We start from the raw sequence: 26,785 nt of genomic DNA on the forward strand, positions 1-26,785 counted from the left end.
ATAATAATATACTTAAGCCCCACCTAAAATTAAATTTAAGTCACTGTATTAGATAAGACTAATAACCTTGATAGTTGACTGAAAAGTCATTGTTCTTAGAAGAAGTTTAGAATTTGTTTGCAGATGCCATTTGGTTTGATATTGTACAGTCTAATGTAACAACAGTCATACATTTTTTAATGTGGCTTAAGTGTCCATATATGTTTTGAAGCCACTATAGGTAGGATAACTGGTGAGTAATTACATTGCTGTTCAGTTGAAGGTGTCACTTACATATTAGGTTCCTAGAGTTGGGGATGGTGTAGAAGTCAGGTAAGTAGATCCATTTAACCAGAGCTGAATGGATAGTTACAGAGGTTCTCCATCTCCAAGGGTAATCTATAGCCATGCGAGACAGGTCAGGTTACTTACCAAGAAAACTTGCACTAATACTAAGCAGCATAGACACACAAGATATGCTCTTGTAATTAATCTGTGGTAATTGGCAGCCGAGCTGACTTATACTCGTTTTAGGTCAAATAAAGTCAAGTCAAATTTATTTGTATAGCGCTTTTCACAACACATTGTTTCAAAGCTTTACACACATACATCATGTTAATGTTTACAATATCTTAAAGGGATAGTTCACCCCAAAATGAAAATTGTTTGTAATTAAATGTCATTAATTACTCACCCTCATGTCGTTCCAATCCCACAAGACCTTCGTTCATCTTCGGAACACAAATTAAGATATTTTTTTATGGAATCTGAGAGCTCTCTGACCCTCCATAGACAGCAACGCAACTGAAATGTTCCCAGACAGAAATGTAGCAAGGACATCGGTAAAACCATGTGTCCATGTCCAGTCCATGTGACATCAGTGGTTCAACTTCAATTCTGCAAAGCTACGAGAATACTTTTTGTGCGCAAAGAAAACAAAAATGACGACTTTATTCAACAATTCTTCTCCCCCGAGTTACTGTCTTCCTCCATTTTAAAGAGTATCACAACGCATATGCACGCTTTACCCTAAGTGTAAACAATGCTGATTACGCAGATTACGTTCATGCGTGCGCTTTCCTCCCTAACGTAAACAACGCCTATTACGTTCTTGGGTTCTCTCCAAAATGGCAGAAGACATATCGCGGGGGAGAAGAATTGTTAAATAAATTATGTTATTTTTGTTTTCTTTGCGCACAAAAAGTATTCTCGTAGCTTCGCAAAATTAAAGTTGAGCCACTAATGTCACCATGGACTGTTTTACAAATGTCCTTGCTACGTTTCTGTCTGGGAACATTTCAGTTGCGTTGCTGTCTATGGAGGGTCAGAGAGCTCTCAGATTCCATCAAAAATATCTTAATTTGTGTTCCGAAAATGAACGAAGGTCTTACGGGTTTTGAACGACATGAGGGTGAGCAATTAATGACAGAATTTTCCTTTTGGGGTGAACTAACCCTTTAATGCCTTATTGTCACATTTAGCAGGGTGAAAATAGCCTTGTGGGCAGACATATAGCCGACATATAGCGTTGTTGCATTTTGGGCGTCCTGAGTTTGAGTCCTGGCTCGTTGACCTTTTACAATCCCGTCATAATCTCTCTCTCCCACTTTGCTTCCTGACTACATACATACTATTCTAACATACTAAAGGCAAAAACACCAAAAATAAATCTAAAAAAAAAGAGAATAAATTATCCTATGTCAGTATAACGTATGGTACATGCTGTGGGGGGAAAAAATTTAATTTGATATTTTGCTACCATATAACAATCAAGCAGTTGAGATTTGCTATATAGTACGTCACTTAACGTGAGTGTATGTATCCGAGTAAGGTTGAATAAACGTATAGTAGTTGTGTAATTCATAATTATTAATTATAAGAGGGGTTTTGGACACTCAATAAGCAGGACAGGTTGAGAGACCAGCAGCCCAACAGCACCAGCTTGGCTTTTAAAAATGTGTCTCAAGAGTCTTGTGTTCTGTTCCATTTCATTGCCAGATGCTGAACTTTTTTTTAAATCCAAGAACCCATCTTGTGTTGATGTCCAAAACAAAACAAGGCTGTGCAGCCTCTATATTCCTTTAATTTTAGACAAACATGATTGCTGTTAAAGTGATATGTTAAGTGACATCACATTTGTTTTGAATAGAGTGGTAGACTCACCTATACAGAGGGCAGGAGGGATGCCCACACACAGAACATACTGGTATACCATGAAGACCACCAGAAACAGGCAGTACTTTGACCAGATCTTGGCAATGGCTGCTCTGCGCCGCTGCACCATGATGGCCACCAACCAACAGCCGTGGATAATAACCAGGAAGTTCATACGCTGACCAATAACATTCACAGTCATGAGAAAGCAGATCTAGAGGTGAAAGTGATGCACAAGTTAACATTAGATTTAATATTTGTGCTTTGATAGCAACTAATATTGAGAAATGGTTTGAGATATCAATTCTGAAACATGCATCAGAGTGTGTGAGCGGAGTGGAGCGGCAACAATTTCCCCTCTGTGCTCCGAGCATTTAATAATCACTCCGCTCCAGCTCCACTCCGGGTTCACCATTTCCCGCTCCCGCTCCCGCTCCACTCCACTCCTCGCTCACTGATATCAGAAACACCGCTCCGCATCTAAAGTATTTCAGTATGTTTGAAATATCACAGTTCTGTTCATAAAGTACATTAAAAGAAAAAAATAAAATAAATAAAATAACAGGAGTGTTTCAAAGTGGCTTATTGGAACACTAGTGTGTAAACTTTTTCCTACCACATGACAAGCTAATAACATGGTTGTCAGCATTAAAAGTTATAATTGCTGCTTTTTGCAGTGCAAATTTTGTTTGTGATGAAAATAACTACGTTTTCGTCAGTTATTTTATCTACGGATCGCTGCATTTCTTACATTCTTTCTGATTTGAGTGATCCATCTCTATCAAGCTAGCTAAATAGGCTATGTATATGTATGTATCTATATGCAGTTATTTTATGGGCCGTTGGCATGAATTGTATGAATTGAGCACTCTTGGAGCGAGTGTAAACCACGACGCTCCGACTTTAAAAAAAAAAAAAAAAAGACGCTCCGCTCACATACTCTGATACACATATATCCAATAGCATGCATTTATGATGTTTTTAGTTTGGGTGGATGTCATACTTCAAGGCCAAACTTGTAGAAGCTGTAGTTGAGCAGGTATTTGATGCAGTGAAGGAGACCCTTGTCCAGCGTGTCACGGGTGGCCTGGGGAAAGATGACTGGAATTGGGGGAGGTGAGCGCTGCTGTTGTCTGTAGTGATGAATCTGGTGCCGGTACACTGTTGCCTCAAACACCAGCAGCATCAGGACCAGCAGATGATCCTAATGGAACAGAGCACAGACCAAACTGTAACCGTCATTTAGAGATTGAGATTTCACTTACAAAAAAGTGACATTTTAGACTTGAGCATACTTATAAAAATGTACAGTGATTTTAAAAATAACACACTATAAAAATACTATAAAAAGTAAAAAATGTGGAGATATTTCCAGGTCAAATACAGGTGCATCTCAATAAATTAGAATGACGTGGAAAAGTTAATTTATTCCAGTAATTCAACTCAAATTGTGAAACTTGTGTATTAAATAAATTCAATGCACACAGACTGAAGTAGTTTAAGTCTTTGGTTCTTTTAATTGTGATGATTTTGGCTCACATTTAACAAAAACCCACCAATTCACTATCTCAAGTATTTTCGCTTTTGTTCGTGTGAAAGGTAAAACAGATTCTCACCTTGGTGTAACCAAGGATAGTAGCATCTTTCCTAACACCAAACCAGTTGGCTGGGTCCACAGGTGCTTTATACAGGGTGGAGTTCAGCACTTCATCCAGTTCTAGACTGGTTTCATTGACCATTGGCTACAATACAGAGAGAAAAGGAGTAAACAATGTGGCCTAAACCAGCAAGTTTCCAACATTAAGTTATTTTTCTGTCCTCACTGAAAGTGAAAGGTACCAACAAAATATCTTGTTGCTACATCATGTTGAATCTGTTTAGGACACTTCACAATTACTGAATGGAAAGAAACAAACTGGCAAGAAACACAACGAACATTTCAAGTCTGCTAGACATCTTTTAGGCTGCAAGGCACAATCCTGTCAGCAGAATAGACTAATTACTCAGAAGAGGAAAGTTTGGCCATTTATATGGCGATAAACACAAGCCTTTTTAACAGAAAGCCTGAGGAATAGCCGTAGCGTTTGTAAATCACCTGAGAATAACAATTCACTTTTTTCCCCAAACACAGATAAAACGCAAGACTAAACACATCAACTTCATCCACGCTTGAGGGTATTTGTTTAATTAGTGCTAAGTTTATGAGACCAGCAGGGTGCCGAGACGTAACTATCACACAAATCTTGAGCGAGACGGTGTTGCTGTTATTAATCTTAATACACGTGTGGGAGGAAGTGTGTACTTGCTGCATGAATGTGTTTAAAAGTACTTAGGTAAGTATAAACTAGATTTTTACATTTTATGAAGTAAATGGGAGTGCTTTCTCATGCAAAAGTCATAATAAAATGCTGTTCTGAGTAGTCCCATATGTAGTACACCTTCCCCAGCTCCACCTGTATAGATCTGCTATGGGTTATTTTATATGCTATTTGTGCAGCAGCAGTATGTCTTAAATACTCATGGCACCGTATCGCCATATGCATTGGCAGTAGCAAGTTCCTGTACTTGCTTGCAGCAGCAGCAATAATCTACAACTACAGCAATAACCAACAGCAGCAGCAATTCAGCAGCAGCGTAGCAGATCTATTCCGCCTAGACCAAATACATTAACATTGTCATATCCATCACCATGCTAAAATCTTCCGAAAGTTGTCATGATTGAAATATATATATGGATATAAAATGTCTGATTCTAGCTGAAAATTAACAACACACCTCCCCCCAAAAAATAAGTTATCAAAATGTTTTGAATCCTAATTTTACTTAAAAATAAATCAATAAATAAAATGGAAACAACAATTTAAAAAAAAATGTGCTAACGTTTTTAGTGTGGTAGTTCTTTTTTCTTTCAATCTGACAAAATAGTTGCTAATTCCTTTAATTAAAATTTTTTATAATTATATCTTTATTATACTGTAGCAGATGCAAAAATGTGATGTTAAATAGTTCAGGATTTGTTCAAATGACAGAAGCCATAGTAATAGTGATGCTTACCTTAGAAAACACTTTACAGCTAGCAATGCATAAAGTGTGTTTGTAAGCATGTGTGTTTAGGTGTCCTGTCTTACCACGGTGCAGTTGTTGGAGTACTCTGCAGTGTTGACGACACTGAGCTGGTACAGCATCTTGCAGACGATGATGACACAAACCCAGATGGTGGAGAGACAGGAAGCCATTGCTCTGAAACGGCCGTAAGGCATGGCAAAACTCCACAGCACCACCAGGACCAAGTTCATTGCAGATGGCTATGAATGAAGGGGGAAAACAAGAAAGTAAATACAAGGCAAGTGAAGTGTGAAACACTGACATATTATCACCTCATAACAAGATAGGCGGAAGCAGATGGCTGTTTCACTGGTGTGCTGAGAAACTACATAAATAACTGCAGGTTATGAAACCGACACAATGAAATGGCCTAAATATAAGAGTGTGCAGACCTCCAATAGCGCCACCCAGACGACAAAATAAGCCACAATTTTGACGATGTGCAGTTCTAATACTCTCCAAATGAAACTCTGGACATGGGTTAAGGTGTCAGAGAACTTCCTAGACAGAACCATTACTCTGTCCATCACCAGTCCCCACTTGCTGGGTATCACCTCTGAAAATAGAATGCACACTAAAATTAGGGGCGTATGTTGGCAACCATATGAGTATTGGCCAATATTAAGTTTAAAATTCCTTTTATTGAGTTACACCAGCACAGAAGCAGCATTTATTACTCTCACCGTCAACCTCTGATGGATCATCACCCTGCTCTGTAATGAGATCTTCCTCCTCAAATCTTACTTCCTCTGTGGACCGAACCAAATCTGGATTCTCTATACCTCTCTTCCTGTGGGGAGATCAACAACAGCACTGTCAGATATAATAATAAAAAAATAAAAAAAATAAAAATCACAAGTCGTATCTCTTCAATGTCTCAAATATTCTCAAATATTTCTCACAGAATGCAACTGGTTAAATGGAGAAATAAAAAAAATACCCTGGGAATCTGCATCAGATTTTTTTTTTTTTAACTGCAAAAGACACACATTTTTACATCAAAATTATACATTTAAAAATTATAGTCAGCATTATTAATATTTTAAATAATAGGGCTGGGCTACACAGTGTTCTTGTTACACATTACATGTACACTATAGCACTTTCAGTCTATTATGGATAGTTAAATGCAACTAACCCAACCTAAACACTGTTTAATGGTTTAAACCTCAAAATTAAAATTGACTTCAAAATGTTTAGATATTAATTTCTGAAATGTTTCTAAGGCCTTGTTCTGCTATTTTATTTTTGCATGTGGAATAGAAAGAATACAAGGGGAAATAATGCATCACTAACAATAATGCAACAAAAAATAATGCAACACTAACAATATACCAAATTTTACATTATAACATGCAATTACACATTTGACTTATTTAAAGGATGCATCTAAAATAAAAAATGTATAGTACACTCAAAAAGATTTCAGCCTATTTTTAAGATTTACACATCAATTACACAAACCTAAAATATATTAATTTAATAGTTAGGGTTAGCTAAAATGACTAAATAGAAAGGAATTTGCAATTTGGAAATAAAATATAAAATAATAATAATGCATTTTTAATAATATTAATAATAATAAAATAAATGAATTTATATGCATTTGTTGTATTAAAAATAAAAAATACAATCCCAAATAAAGCAATAAAACTTAAGTTGTGATATGTTTTGTTGATGTTGTTGCAGTTGAATAACAGGTACATTTGCAGATAATAGTGGATTTCTTTTTTTTCTTCTTTTTTTTAAAATCAGGTAATAATGGAGTTAATTAATATTACTCAGTGCTTAAATGTTTAATTACAATGTAACAAGGACACCTTAAAATAAAGTGTAATCTAGGGATGTCAGTCACTTAAAATATTTAATTATGATTAATCTAAATTTTAACACATTCAGTTTCTGTTTAAGGCAAGTGAATATTAATAATATGTGTAATTAACACGGTCAGAAATCGAGGACAACGCTCCAATAAATGTGCGTGTCTATATGAAAAAAGCACTGGACAAAAGTAGATTTATTTAAACATCTGACTTATAAAACTGAAAATGTGTGCTCCATTACAGTACTGCAGCTTTGATCAGTTTGCATTAGCTCTGAATGTTCTGTTTCTGTTTTTTAGGGCTGCCCCCTAATAGTCGACTAACCATTAGTCGACAAGAAGAGGCTTGGTCGACCAAAATTGTATTAGTCACAGTAAGTAGCAAATTTGCATGGCCGCTCAATCTAATGTTATCCTAGAGAAATGTGCACTATTGAAGTGTCTGTATGGAGTACTGAACAGTAGCGCACTCACTGCAGGACAGATGGAGGCGCCGGTGCGGTCACTTACTCTTAAAATACTCCATCATTTTTGGTCATACAGATAAAAGTAATACATCTTTCGAATCTATCGAAGACTCTACGTTTATTTGTGTGCACTCACAATAACAATGAAACGTTGTGCTTTTGTAAAATAATGAAAGCAAACAGGATGCGCTTTCTGCCGTCTCGGTCTCTGTGAACCTGAGCACATCACTTCGAAACTCAGACATGAAAAATATATCTATAGTGAGTGAAATGTCTACTTCTAAATGAAATAATTCAAATAGAAAACAAATATTCTCAGATTATGTAATCCGTATGAAACATGCATAAAGGCGCATCACTACTGTGGAGATGACGAGTCAGTGTTGCTGACTTCATCTCTTAAGTCGAAAACAAAGAAAAGCACTAGTTTATCAATAAATTATTTAAACGTTAATGTAGTCTACTTGCTGTTTTTCCCTGACACATTCATAATTATTATATCTGCCGGTGCGCTGTGGCAAGCTTGAGCACTTATTAGCCTATATAGGCAATTAAAGTCTCATTATTATGATTTATATGGTTTATTAATAAATGTGCGACTAATAGTCGACTAATGCTTAAAATGAACGACTACTAGTCGACCAGAAAAATCTTTAGTCGAGGGCAGCCCTACTGTTTTTTTGTTTTTTAGTTTTTAGACATGTCCCAAAAGATAATGAAACAGTTATGATGAAAATCTGAACAAATAATTCTAAATAGTATTCAGAATTTATAGTATTAAAAACTACATATGCTAACTTTAAAAATAATTAATGCCTTTTAAATTATTCTAAAATGCATTTTATTTTGGTAAATTAAAATTAGTCTAGAATATATTAATGCATTTGTTCAGAGGTAGTGCTCATGCCTGTGGATGGGCGTGACATTCTCCAGATCTGTGATCTTCATAAAGGGCTTATGGAAGTAGTGAAGCTGTAGAATACAGGCCAACAGGAAGAAGCCTGGGATCACAATACTGGTGAAGAGCTCAGATAGTTTAAACGTCTCCAGTCCCATGTCAGTCAACCTAAAGATGGAGAACCATATGCAATTATCACAAGTAATGTACCTAAAAATGAAAATTCCAACATCACTTACTCGCCCATATAACATTCCAAACCCATAAGACTTTCCACAGAACACAAAACAAGACACTATGCAGAATTTGTATGTGTGATTACAGTCTTTTTTTCCAGCTCTTCTGAAGCTTAAAGGTCCCACACTCATTTACTTTAATTGTGTTGAAAAGAGCAGCAGGAACATTTAAATAAACTTCTCCTTTTGTGTTCCACAAATACATAAATGAACATGGGTTTGGAATGACATCAAGGTCCTTCTTTTCATATATCCTCTGAAACACTTACAAATAGTAAACACTAAACCAGGGGACATACTGTTGTTCTGTGAATCCAGTGAAGTTTCCCCAATAGCCTGGAAAGTCCTCAAACTGAAAGGTGTAAATAGCAATGAGCACCACCATGGTGTAGGCCACCACCATCCACCAGAAGGCCTTCAGCAACCTCCTCCAGAGAGAATAGTACACCTAAGGACAGAGAGGTTCTTTTTGCTCAGTTTTATGACTCAATTTAGAGAAGAACATTATATCTCATACTGTATGTGGGCTGGTAAAAGTGTACCTGATACAGGCACAGGCAGAGCAGAAATAGCAGCATGTAGACGATCTTGTAGGCTACAAGCTTTCCTGCAAAGCTGACCATGATGAACATGCCTCCACACACGTAGATCCAGTACTTAGCGTACAGACTCATCACCAGCCCACCAAACACCTTCAAAATCGACTCATTTCGACCTGTGCTCTCTGAAAGAGAAAGAGAGAAAAAACACTCTTAAACTACACTATCTGGTGAAATGAGAAACCCAAAAATAAAATAAGACAAAGTAAGAAGAGTTTATCCACTCAAAACCACTTTTATGACTTTGTATATAAAACCCTGATTTTATAGTACTTAAGTGGTGCTTTTTTGTCATAACTGCTCAACTGTCTCAGTCTCTCTTTTTTTTTTAACTATCTACAAATTGTCTCTTTTTGATTTCTATACATTTTGATTTTCATACAGGTTTGGATTGATATAAGCATGAATAAATGAGGACAGAATTTTCATTTTTGTGTAAACTAGTCCATTAAGCAAATGCCTTTGAAATGAATTTTAATTCACTGAAAAAATAAATAAATTTAAAAAAAAAAAAAATGTTGTAGGATTTAAAATTTTCACCATGAATTAAACAAAATTTTTAAGTAGAAAGACTAAAAAGGTTTTTTTTTCATATACACTACCACATGCTGTATTACATATCGACTAATAAATTACAGAAAGTTTAGCAAACACTTATCATCAGGTAAACAGCAAAAGTCCACAGGCTTTTCAAAATGAAAACAAAAAGAAAATTAAAACTAAATTGGCTGTTGGTGGCAGTGTGTGTGTTTGCCAAGAAAACCAAGAAACAGGAAGAAGGGGAATTACGAATGTTTTAATAATGATTATTAATAGACAGTGATTAATGCTTTAATTTCCCGAACGTCCTGAATGAATCAGAAATCTTTTTTTTTTCTTATACGTCCTGGCTTTGTGGTTAGCACTCTTGTTCCAGATAAATGGCAGGGTTTTCATGAAGTAGATGTGAGTTTGACTCTGGTCCCCGGGCCCAACATCACTTCCTGTTCTCTCTAAATTTGATCTATCAAAAAAATGGCACAAAACCAAACAAAATGGTCTCTCCTGATGTTCTTGCTCACCTCCAGTGGTGACCTCCTGCAATGGTGCAGTTATTCTCTTCTTCCTGCTGAACATGTCCTTTACAGACTGTCTCAGCAAAAGCCAAAATGTCAACGTGAACAGCAGCTGAGAATAAAGAGAAAAAGAGTGAAGCAATATTTACACTTTGCTCACAGTGTATTATGAAACATCATGAGAATTATGACTGATCATGTGGTTTACGTGTGGTTGGATTGTGCAAAGATGTAGCAAGTGAGAACAAGTTTTCCCATCTACATTTCTGACTAACTTCAAGGTTTATTGCAGCCATCTATATCCCAACACATAACGCCATTTAGAATTGTAATTTTATACAGAAACGTTGTGCATTCTAAACTAAAAGCAGTGCGTCCCAACTCATGTAGGCACACCAACAATACATATTCTACCTTTTCTAACACATCCATTTCAGGACTTGAAGTCTCCACAAGCTGATGAGCTGAATCAGGTGTGTTTGAGTAAGAAGCTTTTGAAAATATGTACTGTTGGTGTGCCTCCAGGAACAGTGTTGGGAAACACTGCATTAAAGGAACATTTTTGGTTCAAAAGTCAAACTTGACAGCATTTGTGGCGTAATGTTGATTATACCCCAAAAAAACTACTTCTCCCTTGTTTTCTTAAATGAAAAAGACAAAAAAGAAAAAGTGTGAGGCACTTACAATGGAAAGGAATGGGGCCGGTTTATGGAGGATTTAAAATTGAAATGCAGAAATGTGAAGCTTATGATTTTATAATATCACAACAATTAATCTGTTAAAGGTTGCATTTAATTTGATTTTTAGTTTTTTTTTTGTTGTATACAAAGTTACTGTAAAATTGTATACAACTTTACACAGAAAAGACTAAGCAATTTTTTTAACTAATTATGTTGAACACATTTGTTTATGTCTTGTGGCTATCCTACTGAACCAGTGAGAATTGTATATAATTTTACATATTGGGCCCATTCACTTCCACTGTAAGTGTCTCACTGTAACCCTTCTTTAAAAATTATGATTAAATAAACAGTAATTAGTGATTTTGTTTCCTTAACTTTGAATGAATCTGAAGAAAATAGTATATGCTTAAAATAAATGTCATGGCTTTATGGCTGGCACATATGCCAGAGAATTAATGTGGTAGATGTGAGTTTGAGTCTGGTCTATGTCATCCATTTCTCTGTAATTTTACAGTCATTTTAGAGTTTTAGATATAATGTTGCTGTGGACATGATTGTATACAACTTGCATTGTTTATGTCTTGTGGCTATACTATTGAACCAGTGAGAACCTTATTGTTCACGTACAAGCCCCCTTTACTTCCACTGTAAGTTCCTCCTTTTTCTTTTTATTCAAAGAAAAGGAAGGCCAAGACAAAATTAATTTTTCTGGTAATCAACATTGCACTGTAAGTGCTTATTTGAGCAAACTTCTATTTAACCCAGAATGTTTTCTTTTTAAATAGAACCTTGATTATTATCCAACTAGTATTACACGATAATGGCAGTCATACAAAAAAAAAAATACATTTGCCAGAGCTTCACTGTCCTCACCATGGCTCCTAAACGCAAACAGGGGTACTGTGCTCGGTCCAATCCTAGCTGGCGCAGGCTCATGGTGCCAATGTGCTGGGGCAGTTCCGTTTCTAGGTCCATGGCCCACACATACTGCAGACAGCAAAGAGTGAAACCATACAACAGAATGAAGGGAGAGCAAAGAGTGGCAAAGCGTTGACGTGCCCGCAGCATCCAGATCACGCATGACCACAGCAGCAGCACAAACGTCAGCCAACTATGGTATGTTATACTCCACACCTGCAGGGGCAAGAACAAAAACACATTATTCAGGCGTAAATTATTGTTCGGACAATGAATCAGCACAAAGCTTTACATCTATAGATAGAAGAGAATATTTGTTTTACCATCATGGCTATGAGGGCACAAATGTAACTTTGTTGCAAGATCATTCGTCCCACCAGACGAAGAGGATTATCGGCTGTGGCCTCTCCACTGGGCCCTGCACAAACAAACATCACAAGCTCAGAAATATACATACAGATTAAAGGTGAACTGGCATCTTCTCTAAGTGTAAATGCACAATGTACATTGCCCTACCTATGTCATGTTGGCTTGAACCATTGGTCACAGGTTCTTTAGACATCTGTGATTCAGACAGAGGTGACTCTCCCGTGGTGAGAAGTGTTTGCTAAACAAAACAAACCAAAAAACACAATGGTTTCACGCATCCGACACTTTTTTCATAAGTACTTAATCTGATTTTTATTCCTTTAATTAATGAAATATTCATTCCACATCGTGTTATCAGGTACAAGGTGGTTAGGTGAGAATATTCAGCTGGAACACACATTCCGTTCTCTTAAAGGGATAGTCCAGCCAAGGCATTATAAACTTTAATGACTTTTTTTCCTCTGTGAAACATAATAGAAGATATTTTGAATAATGCTGGTAACCAAACGGTTTTGGTTCCCATTGTTTTCCACTGTATGGATAAACAATACATTGTATGGAACCAAAACTGTTTGGTTGCCAACATTGTTCAAAATATCTTCTATTATGTTCCACAGAAGTAAGAAATGATGACAGAATTTTCATTTTCATTTTAACATAGTCACACTCTGAAATCAATAGATTACTTTTTCTGTAATGAAGCAATGTATGTGACTACTCCTTATTTCTCAATCATTTTATTATAGCTACTGTTCATATAAAAATATACATCTATAGATAGAAGAGAATAGATCTGTACATCTATAGACCTGTATTCCAAATGTGCTCCATTTTAATGACATGTAGATTGATGTTAGAACATGTTTTGTATAATAAAAATACTAAAATATATAAAATATAAATAAAATACTAAATAAATAAAATATAAATAAAATACATAATACATATTAATACTGTTTTTTTTTTTATTATTGACTTTTTGTCATTGCAGCCCTATTTCACACATTACATAAAAGCTGTGGAATTAGTTTGACACAACTGAACCAATCTGCAAGCTTATGTTACATCTATGAAACAGCACTGGAAAGCATTTCAGTGTATTCCATTGTAAGCATTCCTGTACAGATATCTGCTAACATTTTTTATTTGAGATTTACATGCATTCTGAACACTAAAAGTTGCCACAGACATGGCTGTACATGCTATTTTAGGATTTTATTATTGTTATATTTTTGTACTCAGCACTGTTGATTAACATACTCCAATTTGACTGAGAATAAAAATCTGAGTAAATATACTTGTTTTTAAATACAAATTGGGGGCTCGTCCAGGATATTTTTTTGTTGTCAGGTAGTTTTAGTAAAAGTTGGTCAGTACAAGTTGTGTGTTTTGTGTTGTAGGTAGAATAGGTAGGAGGAATAATAGGCAGAGTTTGTGAAGAACCACAGTGATTCAAGTCTTACCTTAGTGTCATCTTCATTACTATGTCTACTTGCCTCCCAAAGCCTGAGCTCCACTTCCTCTCCAGCCTCACCCTGAACTGCTTTAACTGCTCCACCCTCATCGGTCTCCACAAACAGAAAGACATTACATCAGTTAATATATGAATCACCAACTAACCCAAACTCCATTACTGTACACAAACAATGAGTCAAATGTTATTCAGTGGCTTACAAGGGTACAAATGTAATGTGTGGATAACTGAGATTACTGTACGTGACATCTTGTTCAAGGAGCTTTTAAAAGGACAGTTCAGCCAAAAAAAAAGTTATTAAATTCAGTGAACAGATGAAGGACAGAATGTCCTTTGTTTAAGCTTGACATCAACTGGTTGGAAAACAATGTGAACAAATTGTAATTTTGGGGCGAATTATCCCTATAATTGAACAAATGAGTGTGTGAAAGCACCTTGTCTGTGTGGCCAAGACTGTAACTGTTGATTTTCAGCACAATAGTCACAGAGATGTACAAGAGGAAAAGAATGCCAGGATTGACGTACACCGGCCAGTCATGTTGCGTGTTGATGTTGATGTCAAAAGAAGAGCAGTTTCCAGGCTTTATTATCGCCTTCAGGCCAAACAGTCTGAAGCAAAAAAGAAGTGAGTGAAAAACATGCAACCTTTGACTTTCTGTGATATTCTGGTCACTACATATGGCCCAAATCCCTTTCAAGGAAAGTTAGTTTACTCGGTGGCCATATTTACAATGCCTACTAGCAAATATTTCAGGCATGCAAAACCAACTCTTATCTACTTGAATGGGGACATATCGGAATCTCAAATACTCCTTGTCAAACTCACATTTAAATAACATTTTAAATTAGCAACAAAATCCAAAATGAACTTTGCATAAATTTAGTCTCTTATAGTGTTAAAAAAAGCATATACACTACTGGTCAAAAGTTTGGGATCAGAAAGATTTTTAATGTTTTTTTACAGGAGTTTCTTATGCTCATCAAGGCTGCATTTATTTGATCAAAAATACAGGAAAAAATTTAATATTGTGAAATATTATTATGATGTAAAATAACGTTTTTCTATTTTAAGATACATTAAAATATAATTTATTCCTATGATGCAAAGCTGAATTTTCAGCATCATTACTCCAGTCTTATGTTTTTGAAAGTTACACTTATGCTCACCAAAGCTGCATTAATTTGATCAAAAATATTGTAAAAACTGTAATATTGTGAAATATGATCATTTAAATTAACTGTTGAAATGAGTTGAAAACCATGATACACTACAATTCACAAGTTTGGGGTAAGATTAAAAAAAAAAAAATCTACCAAATTATTTAAAAAAATGATTAAAAACATTACTCACCAAAAATGCATTAAATTGATCAAAAGTTACATACATTTATAATGTTAAATAAAATTTATATTTCAAAAAATAAGAAGCAAAACCTGTTTTCAACATTGATTATAATTAGAATCATTAACAATTGAGCACCAATAATAATTGATAATAACCGTGCAGCACACGGGCTTAGGTTTGTTCAAATTTATGTACAGTACAATAGTAATAGTGATGCTTGCCTTTGCACACACTAATAATCTTAATCTGACAGTAGTGTGCATGAGACATTTTGTATGTGACATGTTTAGGACAATGATGTATAGCAGAATTTTGCTTTATCTCACTGTGACAGCTGTGACAGTTATCTGCAGTGATTTGTGTGTCAGGAAAAATGCACAGAGCTGGCAACCTCACCAAGCCAGGTTTTACAGCCAGTAAGTGTGGGTGTCACTCTCCAGATATCTAAAGCTTAAGTCTCAGTGTCGCTTTTCAGTGGGTTATGCAAGGCTGGCAGGATACACCACCTTCACCTCGCCAGCCTGAGGCTCTATTTTAGTCCAGCAATAACTCTCGCATTTACATCACACCCTGCCTTAACACAAGCCTCATGTAATGAACATACATGAACACAGAACCTCAACAGGCTAGACTGCTCATTTAAAAATATGGACAAACCATAGTAGAGTAAGATGGGGTAAGAAACTTGAAATCCTATTTGGAATGCAAGTAATGATATTTGTATATGAACAGTAACTTTAAGATAACTTTAAGATCACTGAGAAATAAATATAAACATTAACTGAAATAAAACATTTAAAAAAACTGATAAATTATTATAACTATAATATTAAGTCAATGATACTAAAATAACACTTGACATATGTACCTTGGTGGCATGATGTTATTATTATTATTTTTTTTAAATGTAATACTTAATATAATTCATGGGGTTATTATTCAATAATTCCAATTTTTTTTATTTTTTAAAGAAATTTTTTATTTTGAATAAACGCAGTTATTTTAAACTTTTTATTCATCAAATAATCCTGAAATAAGTTTAAACTAGAAGTTAAAATTGAAGGTTTTGGGTCAGTACATTTTTTTTTCTTTGAAAGAAATTTTATATTTACTATATTTACTTATATTTTTACAAAAGATTTCTATTTTGAATAAATGCTGCTTGTTTAACATTTTTTCCTTGCTGACTAAGGCTACGTCCACACGAAGCCAGAGCTTTCCCTATCCGACGGGGCCTAAAAGTATACATTTTAAAAATATATATATATATTAATCCAAACTTTTGAATTGTAGTGTATTATGGTTGTCAACTGATTTCAACATCATAATAAGAAATAAGATTGATACAAATCATTCAATTTTAATTTATACTGTAATTATATTATGACGTGTTCAATTAAAATATGGTCAGTTTCATGGTCATCTCTTTTACTGGTATTATACTTTGTATGTCATTGGATGTTCAACAAAATTGTCAAAACACAATTTTAATATATTGATTTAACTCATTTAGTATTTTACATTGATGACACTTAAAAAATTATATAAATATAAGAATTATATATAATAATCCTTTATATGTTATGTAAAAGTTTACCCAGAGGGGCTTTTTGCAAAAGATACATTTTGCCTTTTGTGTTACGATAACTAAATTAGAAAGATGTGTTTATTTATTTTCTGTCAATAGCACATTGGCTGATGCATCATCATTCTGTACATGCTAAACTTATATCTAAAGATGTTACAATTTTTTTAAGTAAATATTCTTAACGGGGAATCTTCTCTCATCTTTCCATATTGTTTGAAGCACACTGGAGAGCAATGTAATTCCAATGTTATATGAATGTGGCCATTTTAGAGTATCATGGTACAAAGTCAAAGTACCAAGGTATAAAAAAAGTGAATGCCATCACTGTACCTTAATACCGCCACAGTACTACCAATAATGGTCTCTGTGATTTTCTAAGTAGAACATGTTCCTGGATCAACATTCTTTGGTTGGTCCTGGAACAAGATTACTGTCAAGAAAACAATGTCCTAACCTCAGCCCTAACCATTAACTTGATGGTTCCAAACCCAGCCTTATGCTTAATCCTAACTCAAACCATACTGTTTGATAGCGATGTTGCCCTAGAACCAACAAAAGATGTTGATCCAGGAAATGGTGCCAATGTTGTCCTACTTCGAAAAATCAAGGTAACCAGCCTTATTGGTTTACAGGAATGTTGTTCCAGGACAAATAAGGATGTTGAACTAGGTACACATACTACTTCAACAAATCAGAACAATTTTCCAATAACAGGACAGTGAAAATGATGCCACAATGTTACAGACGTACTGAACATACAGTACAGTGAATGTGAAGGGAATTGAGAGTAATGGACAACAATACCTGGCCCACAGGCCCACTGGGGAGAACATGTCTTGTGCAAATGAGCTCTGATACAGGTAAAGACACACCAGGTGTCCCCCTGTGAAGAAAGCCACCATCACGCACAATGCATTAAATCCCAGATGGCTGATGGGAAAGTGGCAAGCCCACCATGTGCACACTCCAATAAAGAGAAGGAAGTAGAAGGCAGAGAACGCAGAGGGTAAAGTGATTCCTGGAAAGAGAAAGACATGAATTCAAATCCAATTCACATACACTTTAAAATTAGACCCGAAATATTCTCTACACAAGTGCTTCTAGCTTCGAAAGCTTCACCTAACAAGGTGCTCTGAAATGCATCAGGACATAATTCAGTAACTAGTTCTTTTGCCACAAGAGATGCATTAGCAGAGTTTTCTAAACATAACTTGTGTCCCAAATGACATGCTATAAGGAAAGCCACAATAGTTAAGTGCATGAAGTGTTTAACATTTTACAATTCTTTTTGAAGTGCACTTTTCGTTGAAATGCTTTGTCTAAACACACTGCTCAGACTATGAAATGGCATGGAGTAATGAGTAAGCGGCTATGGGTAGTTTTCTCTTTTAGGTCAACTTGTGTAATGGCGAAGCAACAGTTGAGCAAATTCCAAATCATTACTTCTACTACCCAATGAAACATGTGTTGGTGATGGAAAAGTACATCCCTTTGAAAAAAGTATTGGACATTTTGACACATCATCAAATTGCATCTTGACACTTTGGAACCCTTTTGCCACAAGCCGTTTTTTTTTTTTTTTGTGCATGTAAGCTTACTGTACATCTAGCTAAATTTACTGCCTTACAATACAAGATTATCCATATCTTATTGTATGTTAAGATGCATATCATTCCTAAATCAAATATACTATTTAGAATAGATTTTATAGAAAACCTGTATATCAGGTTTAAGACTAATACAGGTTCTTGTTCACACAACTATTGTTGACATATGGACACAATTTATACCGTTGACTTTGACTCTTCCATTTAATCTCTCATCATTTATTGCTTGCAATGTCCAACTTTATGTTAAGTCCGTTGATTCTCTTACCAGCTAGTGCTAGTAGTGTGACAGCCAGGATGCGGCCCATGTGCCTGAGGAAGTGCTGTGCCGTGGCACGCAGGCGGGCAGCTAACTGTGCCGCCCTGCTGCTTGAGTAAGGACTCTCCTCATCTTCTGACTCACTACATGACAACATTCCCTCATCTTCTCCTTCTACATCATCATCATCATCTTCCGTTTCATCCTCCTAAAAAGAAGAGAACAGAGACATGAGAAAGACTTAATTGATGCTGGGGTGAAAAAATAGGCCACATAAGAATTACGTTTTTAATCCAAAATAATATACATGTATTTCTATTTCTAACTGTGTTCATTAATCTTTGAAAATGACCAAAGTTCTACTGAAAAGACATGTGATATTGGTGAGCTTGTGTCCCAAACTTTAAAACCAAGACTGAGAATGTTTGAAAGCACTGTAAAAACAAACGTACTGTCTGAGAGAAACTGAGAAATAGATACAGTAAGAGACAGAAACTGAGGTATGTGTTTAGAAAGTGATAAATGTGAACAAAACATCAAAGCTTTTGCAGGTGTTTACTTGTATGCACATGTGAGAGTGTGTTACTCTTGGCTCCTCAGGGTCATAGCAATCATATCTGTCCAGGCCTGCGGAGCCAGACAGGCATGTTTGCATCATGAAGTGTTTTTGGGCAAAAGCTGAAACACTTTAAACCAGTGACCTGGTGTACTCAAAGAGGTCTATTTTTTTATTTATATTTTTATATATATTTACTACACAGAGCCGTAGTTCACTGACAAGCTACACAAAATCGAGTTCAAAATCGGCAATGAATCGCCTGCGATTTTGAACGCGATTTTGTGTAGCTTGTCAGTGAACTACGGCTCTGTGTAGTAAATGCCGCTCCATCTGAACGCACGAGCTGGAGATTTACTACTAATCACAGGAGCGTCTTTACTGACGAGATGCGCATGAAAATCGCATTCGATTTTTTGCACAGCCCTATTCTGTATTTTTGATCAAATAAATGCAGCCTTGATGAGAATAAGAGACTTCTTTAAAAAACATTACGAGTCTTACTGATCCCAGACTTTTGACCGGTAGTGTATTTCAGCTTGGTCCACCACCAACTGGTTACTGGCTCTTTTATTTAGAAGGCAGGACTTCATCCGTCATATTACGTGTTATGCTTTCTCCCATTCTGAGTAATATGAGTGAACTGCCTTCGTATATACACTATAGGTCACTATAGGCTTGGAATAATTATGATTTTTTTATGTTTTTGAAAGTCTTATGCTCACCAAAGCTGCATTAATTTGATCAAAAATATTGTAAAAACTGTAATGAAATGACCAAAGTTCTACTGAAAAGACATGTGATATTGGTGAGCTTGTGTCCCAAACTTTAAAACCAAGACTGAGAATGTTTGAAAGCACTGTAAAAACAAACGTACTGTCTGAGAGAAACTGAGAAATAGATACAGTAAGAGACAGAAACTGAGGTATGTGTTTAGAAAGTGATAAATGTGAACAAAACATCAAAGCTTTTGCAGGTGTTTACTTGTATGCACATGTGAGAGTGTGTTACTCTTGGCTCCTCAGGGTCATAGCAATCATATCTGTCCAGGCCTGCGGAGCCAGACAGGCATGTTTGCATCATGAAGTGTTTTTGGGCAAAAGCTGAAACACTTTAAACCAGTGACCTGGTGTACTCAAAGAGGTCTATTTTTTTATTTATATTTTTATATATATTTACTACACAGAGCCGTAGTTCACTGACAAGCTACACAAAATCGAGTTCAAAATAGATGCGCATGAAAATCGCATTCGATTTTTTGCACAGCCCTACCTGAAGAGACAAAGGGTATTTTCAGAACTGAACACAAAAGAAGATTTTTTGAGGAATGTTGGTAACCAAACAGTTTCTGCTAGCCATTAAGTGCATTTTGCCCCGCATGCTATAGAAGTCAATGGCTACTGTCAATCGGCAACTGTTTGGTTACCAACAGTCTTCAAAATATCTTTTTTTTCCTTCAACAAAAGGAAGAAATTCATATATTGTAACAACTTGAGGGTGAGTAAATGATGGCAAAAATGTCATTTTTTGGTGAACTATCCCTTTAAATCCCTGTTTTGGAACAAAGCAGATGATCTACAGTACAAGTGTGAAAATGTTAATTGTTTAAAATGTCATTTGGTACAATGTTGCATTTTCGTTCTGGTTCGCTTTCACAAGACGACGTTCCAAAGCTTAACAAAATAGTATGCAAGTCACATGTAAGTAAAACTGTCCTCTCATTGGTCAAAGCACACTTGTTTAGGTTCTGGGATTCTGTTCATTGCGTCAATCATCAAGATGGATTTACAAGTTAGCTCCGTGGGCTTAATGTGGCTTTTTCTGTCATTACACACACTTTCAAAAACATATATATGACCCTGGACCACAAAACCAGTCATAAGGGTCAATTTTTCTGAACGAATAAGCTTTCCATTGATGTATGCTTTGTTAGGATAGGACAATATTTGGCCGAGATACTTCCAGGGTCACATATGAGTCTTCATGCTATATATATATATATATATTTTTTTTTTTCAGTCAAACCAAAAATTATTCAGACACCAGATATAATTTTTTTATATTTTTTTACTAGTGGGTGCAGGACACTATAGTTCATTTATGTACGTGAGGATAGCAAAATAAAGTAAACTGTGACATATTATACCCCAAAATTATTCATACAGTGGACTATTAGTAAAATTGATAAAAATTTGGGAACAAAAATTATTCAGACACTTTGACCTGACCATGTTTTGCTTAAGTGTTTTTCTTTAATTGCTAATGTGACCTTTTTACACCACATACTGAACAAAATTAAGCATTGCTTGGTAATTGGTTGACCTAAATTGGTATTATCTAATTGTGTACTTAAATTGAACAGCTGACAGCTATTCAACCGAATTCATTACATACCTTTCTATCAAAGTTATCTGACATTATCAAGATGAATTTGTTCTGACACAGTTTAAATCTTGTTCTTGTCATATTTTATTACCATTTTCTAAACTATAGCGAATAAACAGTGATAATGTGAGAAATGTTGAAGGTGTCTGAATAACTTTTGGTTTGACTGTATATCTCCAACTATGTGTGTGAATATGTACAGCATCTTTAATGCACCTGTTTTGGAGAAGGGCAATTAAAAGACATTTCCCATTATGAATTAGGATACTCCAGTGTTTGATTTTAATCAGATGAGGCCACCTCACTCAGGCAATCTCAGACCGATTATGCCACTCTAAGCGCAATCAAAGGGTTTATATATGCCCAAATTAACTGAACCACATTAACCAGTCAAACCTTGATCCCTTTGTTTGCATACCTTTAAGCTTAAAAAAAACAGCTTTCAAACTGGTGTTCTGGTACAATATCAGTTTCTCATTGCATCATTGAAAACTTTGGATTCTTTGCTGGCACATACACCTCTGCTAGAATAAACTTCTGAAATAAACTCTGAATCTTACAACAAAGCAAAGAAAGCTACTTATGTGTAAAACGAGTGTGTATTCAATCCATTACTGAACTGAAGGGATACAATATGGTGCAACTGCATCAGAAGACACAAGGCTCACTATCACTGTGAGAGCATCAAAAAGACACAAAGTAGAGCTTTAAGGTCTGTTCACTCCGAGGAACTATAGCTATAAACTTTTATTAAACATTCTAATTCTAAGAGAATAGTGGAGTCAACACCACAACTATAATGATAACACAAAGGAACGATTCTTTTTTAATAACAACATTGGCAGCCAATCAGAAACCACCAACTTTAAAGAACTCTATAGAATAATTAGCGTATAATAAGCATAACATTATTGTCCATTGGCGTGGATGCTAATATAGACATCATTACGGAGTACTGTAGTAATGAGTCATGAAACCCAGAAACAGGTTTAGGGTTAGGATGTCAAAGGTCTGGATGTTTTAACATTTTAGTCTCTGGCATAAAATGCATCAGTAGTACATTGATTGTGATTTTTAAAATCTTGTGTCTTGAAAAAGGTGTTTGCTAACTGGGACTATAGAGGTTGTCCGAGACATTAAATATCATCATAGTGAAAAGGAAGACTCATCAGCTCACTAGTTTGCTTTTACATCCTCGTGTTTAAAATTCCACTCTTGCAAACTATTTGAACTCAAACATTCTACTTGCAGAATTTAATGCTATGCTTACACTAGTGCATTTTCATTTTAAAATGCATAACTTTTGCTACAGTTACGCCTGTCATTTACACTACACTCGACCCTCGAAAATGGAGACTTTTGAAAACTTTTGTTTTAGACTGAAAACTCCAGGGTTGTGTTTCAGTGTAAACGGACCAAAACTGAGACTTTTGAAAACGATGGCATGGCTGCCCACATTCACTCTTGTGTATCCTTGACGACCATGTAAACAATAACATCATGCTCATTATGAATGGTCATGGGACATGCCTTTTCGTTTGTGTAGTGTTGACGGAGAACATTTCTGAAACGCAGTCGAACTATACCACTTGTGACAATTTTATTTGAAAAGTTGTGTCATATGATGTTGCTAAAAAGAACATTATTTTGTGTATTTGGTGTAATGAAATGTGTTAATATAAAAAACGTACTTACAGTCTTTGAGTCAGAACAGCCGGCATTGTAGTCTACTCTACCAGGATCAGGAAACGGTCCTCCATAAAATGTGCTGCACACATCTGAATATTTGGGTTGAAGTGTTCTGGAACAGTGTTGTAAATACAACTTAACCACTGATTTCTAGTCGTGTCCATTTTTGGAAGGCCAAACAAAGTAGTTTCGCTTTCACAACGAAACACAGCGTCACACACAGCGGCCTTGAGTGAGCGGCGCAGGCCGGCGGCTAGAGTGAGCAGAGGCCGGTGGGCTTGAGAACGGCGCAGCCGGCGGATTCGACGAAGGAGCGTCCGGAGGGCTTGCGGCAACCACATGTGATGACCCCGGGCTGGACTCCGCTTCGTCCACGGTGAAAGCCGATCCGGCGATCCACAGCGCAAAGTTGTTGTATTTCCTCAGCAACCAGCACGGATCAGCTCCAGGCATGACGAAGCAGATATCGTCCTCTTTTGGAAGGCCAAACAAAGTAGTTTCGCTTTCACAACGAATCACACAGCGCCTTCACGACATGGCGGCGGCAACAACAATACTACAGCGAGAATAAAAGTTACGCCTTCTTTCTTTGCGTGAACATTTGGGCCGTGTTATGCAAATCTTCCCACATCGTGACGTAGGTATGTTGGGGCGTGTTAGAACGAGCCGTTTTAGGTAGGCGTGGCTGACTCTTAACTTTTATAAAGAATATCTCTTTGGATTTGAGACTTTAGTCTTTGCAACTTTACAGATCTTCTTTATGCACCAAGAGCTTGTAACACTCCAAAGAGAAAGGAAAAATTTAAATCGCATCATATGACCCCTTTAAGATTATCTTTAACAAAACTTGCAAGAATCAACCAACTATTGTCGGTCACAGAGCTTATTTTCTGCAATAATATAAGTCAATGGAAAAATCCTATAAACTAGGGTGATGTTAACTTCAGGATTGGCTTACAAAATTTAATTATCCCTTCAGCATTATACAGTTAATGCTCTTGGTGTGAAGGAGACTTTATAACTCTTGAAGCAGATTTTAATGGGGATAGTCCAACATACATACATTCATTTTAGAATTCAATAACTCTTGATTTTTACAGTGCATTTCCAGAGCCTCAACCAGACTGTTCTAATGGATAATGAAGTGGCAAGAGTTTTGAGAAAGTTGCATGAAGTCAGCCAATCAGATTTGAGCTTGCCATATTGGTCAGACTTTCCGTGGGTGAGATTACAAGTCTGGCCACAAGACCGACCATAAACACTGAGGACCAGACGTTATGACAAATGTCAAAAGTCTCACTGTGCAGGACTAACTTTGTTTTCCTTCGTAGACCATTTGCTCCTTCTGCCGATCTTTTGACCCTGAATATAAAACCTGTGTTAGACTCCTTCAAGGGCACAGGAAGGTTGGATTCTTCTAGTCTTTTCAAGGCTTTTCAGCTCAGCGCATTATCAGTGTTCAGCATTGTCCAGGTCCTCCCTCATTCCACAGCCTCGTGTGACTCTATTAACACCCTCTCCAACACTAAACATAGAGCCGCAATAAGGCATCAGCTGCCCTCTGGATGGATCCATGTAACGAATCTTCAGGCCAATCTAAACCTTAATTAGTGAACTGGCTATACACTCTCAGAAAGAAATGTGCAACACCAGACCAGCACCTGAACAACAGACTGAACAGAAGAATTTCTTTTAATCGATTGACAGCAATAATTACAACTAAAAACTAAAAACCATGCCGAAAGAACAACAAAACCAGTAGACCAACTAAATTAAGCAGTTTTGTACCTTGGATATCTTTTTAAAATATCAGAAAATGTTCAATGCCATGAATCTTGTATACTTTGTTATTGACTAGCTTGTCCTCTGGTGTGCTCATTGTAACAGCCTGGGAAGCTGTAAACAAAACACTGTTTCCTGATGGAAACATGCCATGTATTCTTAGTAGTTTTTTCCTTCTGTTTATTTTCCCATTTTCTTTTCAGAGCTTTCCACTCCATGCACGTATGGTGTACCTGAATGTTTAGAGTGTATTTAAGATCTTTCTTTAACTTTCATAACTGCCAATTTACCACCTACCAATCACGATGTTACATAGTTTAAATTGAACCGTAATATGTGTGAATAGTAAACAAAACACTGTTTCCTGATGGAAACATGCCGGAAGTTGTGTGGTGTTTGACGTTATGAAAATGCCTGTTGTATTCTTAGTAGTTTTTTCCTTCTGTTTATTTTCCCCTTTTCTTTTCAAAGCTTTCCACTCCATGCACGTATGGTGTACCTGAATGTTTAGAGTGTATTTAAGATCTTTCTTTAACTTTCATAACTGCCAATTTACCACCTACCAATCACGATGTTACATAGTTTAAATTGAACCGTAATATGTGTGAATAAAAGCAAATTAATACTTACATTTTACTCAACGTTGTGCTTTCACTGACAATTGTTTGTCAGTGTTTGCATTAAAAGTTACATAAAAACAACTATATTGCATTTACTGTAATTTACTGTAATGGTCTTTGTTGTAGCTTTCCTTTTTTACTTCAGTAAAACAGTGAGTGCAGAGACATGTATAAATGCATTTCATCTGATCGATTGGCATCAGACTCCAAGTACCATGGCCACAACAAAGCCCATTCACTCAGTCCCTCACTGCAGGCCAATGCTTTGGAATGTTTTGTAATTATGTTGTTCCTATAGTTTACAAGGCAGGTGGTTGCTAGTTGGTTATAATGCTACAGTGCAGAAATTTCGGCATGAAGCAGTTTTTACACTGTTGAAGAAGTCTTTTGGAAATCAGACTAGTAATAGTAATAGTAAGCAAAACATACAAAATAAAACAAAGTCAAGGACTTCAAACAAACAAGGAAAAAAAATTGCTATTAATTTTTTGCTACTTTGGTTTGTAAACTGTACACCACTTTTTTAGAAAGGCAGCTTGACTATAGTTTAACTATATTACATTATAGATTGTAGCTTGGCAAGTTATCGTTCAAAGTTAGCATTGACAAAGCTGGCATAATCAAGCTTTAACAGTCCAACTGCTGCATTTTACTAATTCTTTTGCATTTGAGGGTAGGAAAGTGTCAGATAGAGGTCAGCTTTGGAGGTATCTGGAAATAATTTTTATATAAGCATTATATATAATGTTGAAATGGTTTCTATTGTTAGATTCCAGTAAAGCAGACACGCATGCCTGGTTTAGCACTTTGGGCCTCTATTGCTAATTGATCTTATAAAGATCCTATTTTTCTATGCTGACACATAGCGAGCCAGCCGGCCAGCCAGTGTTTGTTGATGTTGTTGCCCTGGCAACAGCAGCAGGAAGTTGTCAGACTCTAGGCTGCTGTACAGTGCTGGAATGGTGCAAAGAGTCAAATGGAAAAAAAAATGCAAGAGCAAAAATCTCATAAAACATCACAGGGTGGAGATCGAAAAGAAGTCAAAACTTTCAGTATATGAAAAATATTTAAAAAGAAACAAACATTTTATGACATGAGAAAATGTAATGGTTAAAATATGTTTTATTGTTACTATTTTCTACTTAGATATGTTTCAAGCATTGAAGTTCAAGCTTTCAACTAAAACTGTTTTGAG

The 26,785-nt window shown here is 36.0% G+C and overlaps 1 protein-coding gene across 1 annotated transcript in view; it reads right to left on the bottom strand.

Annotated features, from left to right (window-relative positions):
- Nucleotides 1–26,785, bottom strand: part of piezo1 (piezo type mechanosensitive ion channel component 1 (Er blood group)) — a 108,552-nt gene that overhangs the window by 23,584 nt on the left and 58,183 nt on the right. Inside the window, exons 6-23 of the mRNA XM_016540890.1 lie at nt 18,568–18,766; nt 17,497–17,710; nt 14,194–14,368; nt 13,749–13,853; nt 12,433–12,523; nt 12,240–12,334; nt 11,872–12,132; nt 10,322–10,427; nt 9,204–9,385; nt 8,961–9,109; nt 8,435–8,593; nt 5,922–6,028; nt 5,631–5,794; nt 5,262–5,438; nt 3,750–3,875; nt 3,137–3,337; nt 2,143–2,347; nt 274–378 (exon numbers count right to left, since the gene is read on the bottom strand). Coding sequence (XP_016396376.1) covers nt 274–378; nt 2,143–2,347; nt 3,137–3,337; nt 3,750–3,875; nt 5,262–5,438; nt 5,631–5,794; nt 5,922–6,028; nt 8,435–8,593; nt 8,961–9,109; nt 9,204–9,385; nt 10,322–10,427; nt 11,872–12,132; nt 12,240–12,334; nt 12,433–12,523; nt 13,749–13,853; nt 14,194–14,368; nt 17,497–17,710; nt 18,568–18,766 — 2,821 coding nt within the window. The remainder of the gene's footprint in view (nt 1–273; nt 379–2,142; nt 2,348–3,136; nt 3,338–3,749; nt 3,876–5,261; nt 5,439–5,630; nt 5,795–5,921; nt 6,029–8,434; nt 8,594–8,960; nt 9,110–9,203; nt 9,386–10,321; nt 10,428–11,871; nt 12,133–12,239; nt 12,335–12,432; nt 12,524–13,748; nt 13,854–14,193; nt 14,369–17,496; nt 17,711–18,567; nt 18,767–26,785) is intronic.

This window comes from Sinocyclocheilus rhinocerous, unplaced genomic scaffold (genome assembly GCF_001515625.1).
Source record: "Sinocyclocheilus rhinocerous isolate Xijiao unplaced genomic scaffold, SAMN03320098_v1.1 scaffold36, whole genome shotgun sequence".
Lineage (NCBI taxonomy): Eukaryota > Metazoa > Chordata > Actinopteri > Cypriniformes > Cyprinidae > Sinocyclocheilus > Sinocyclocheilus rhinocerous.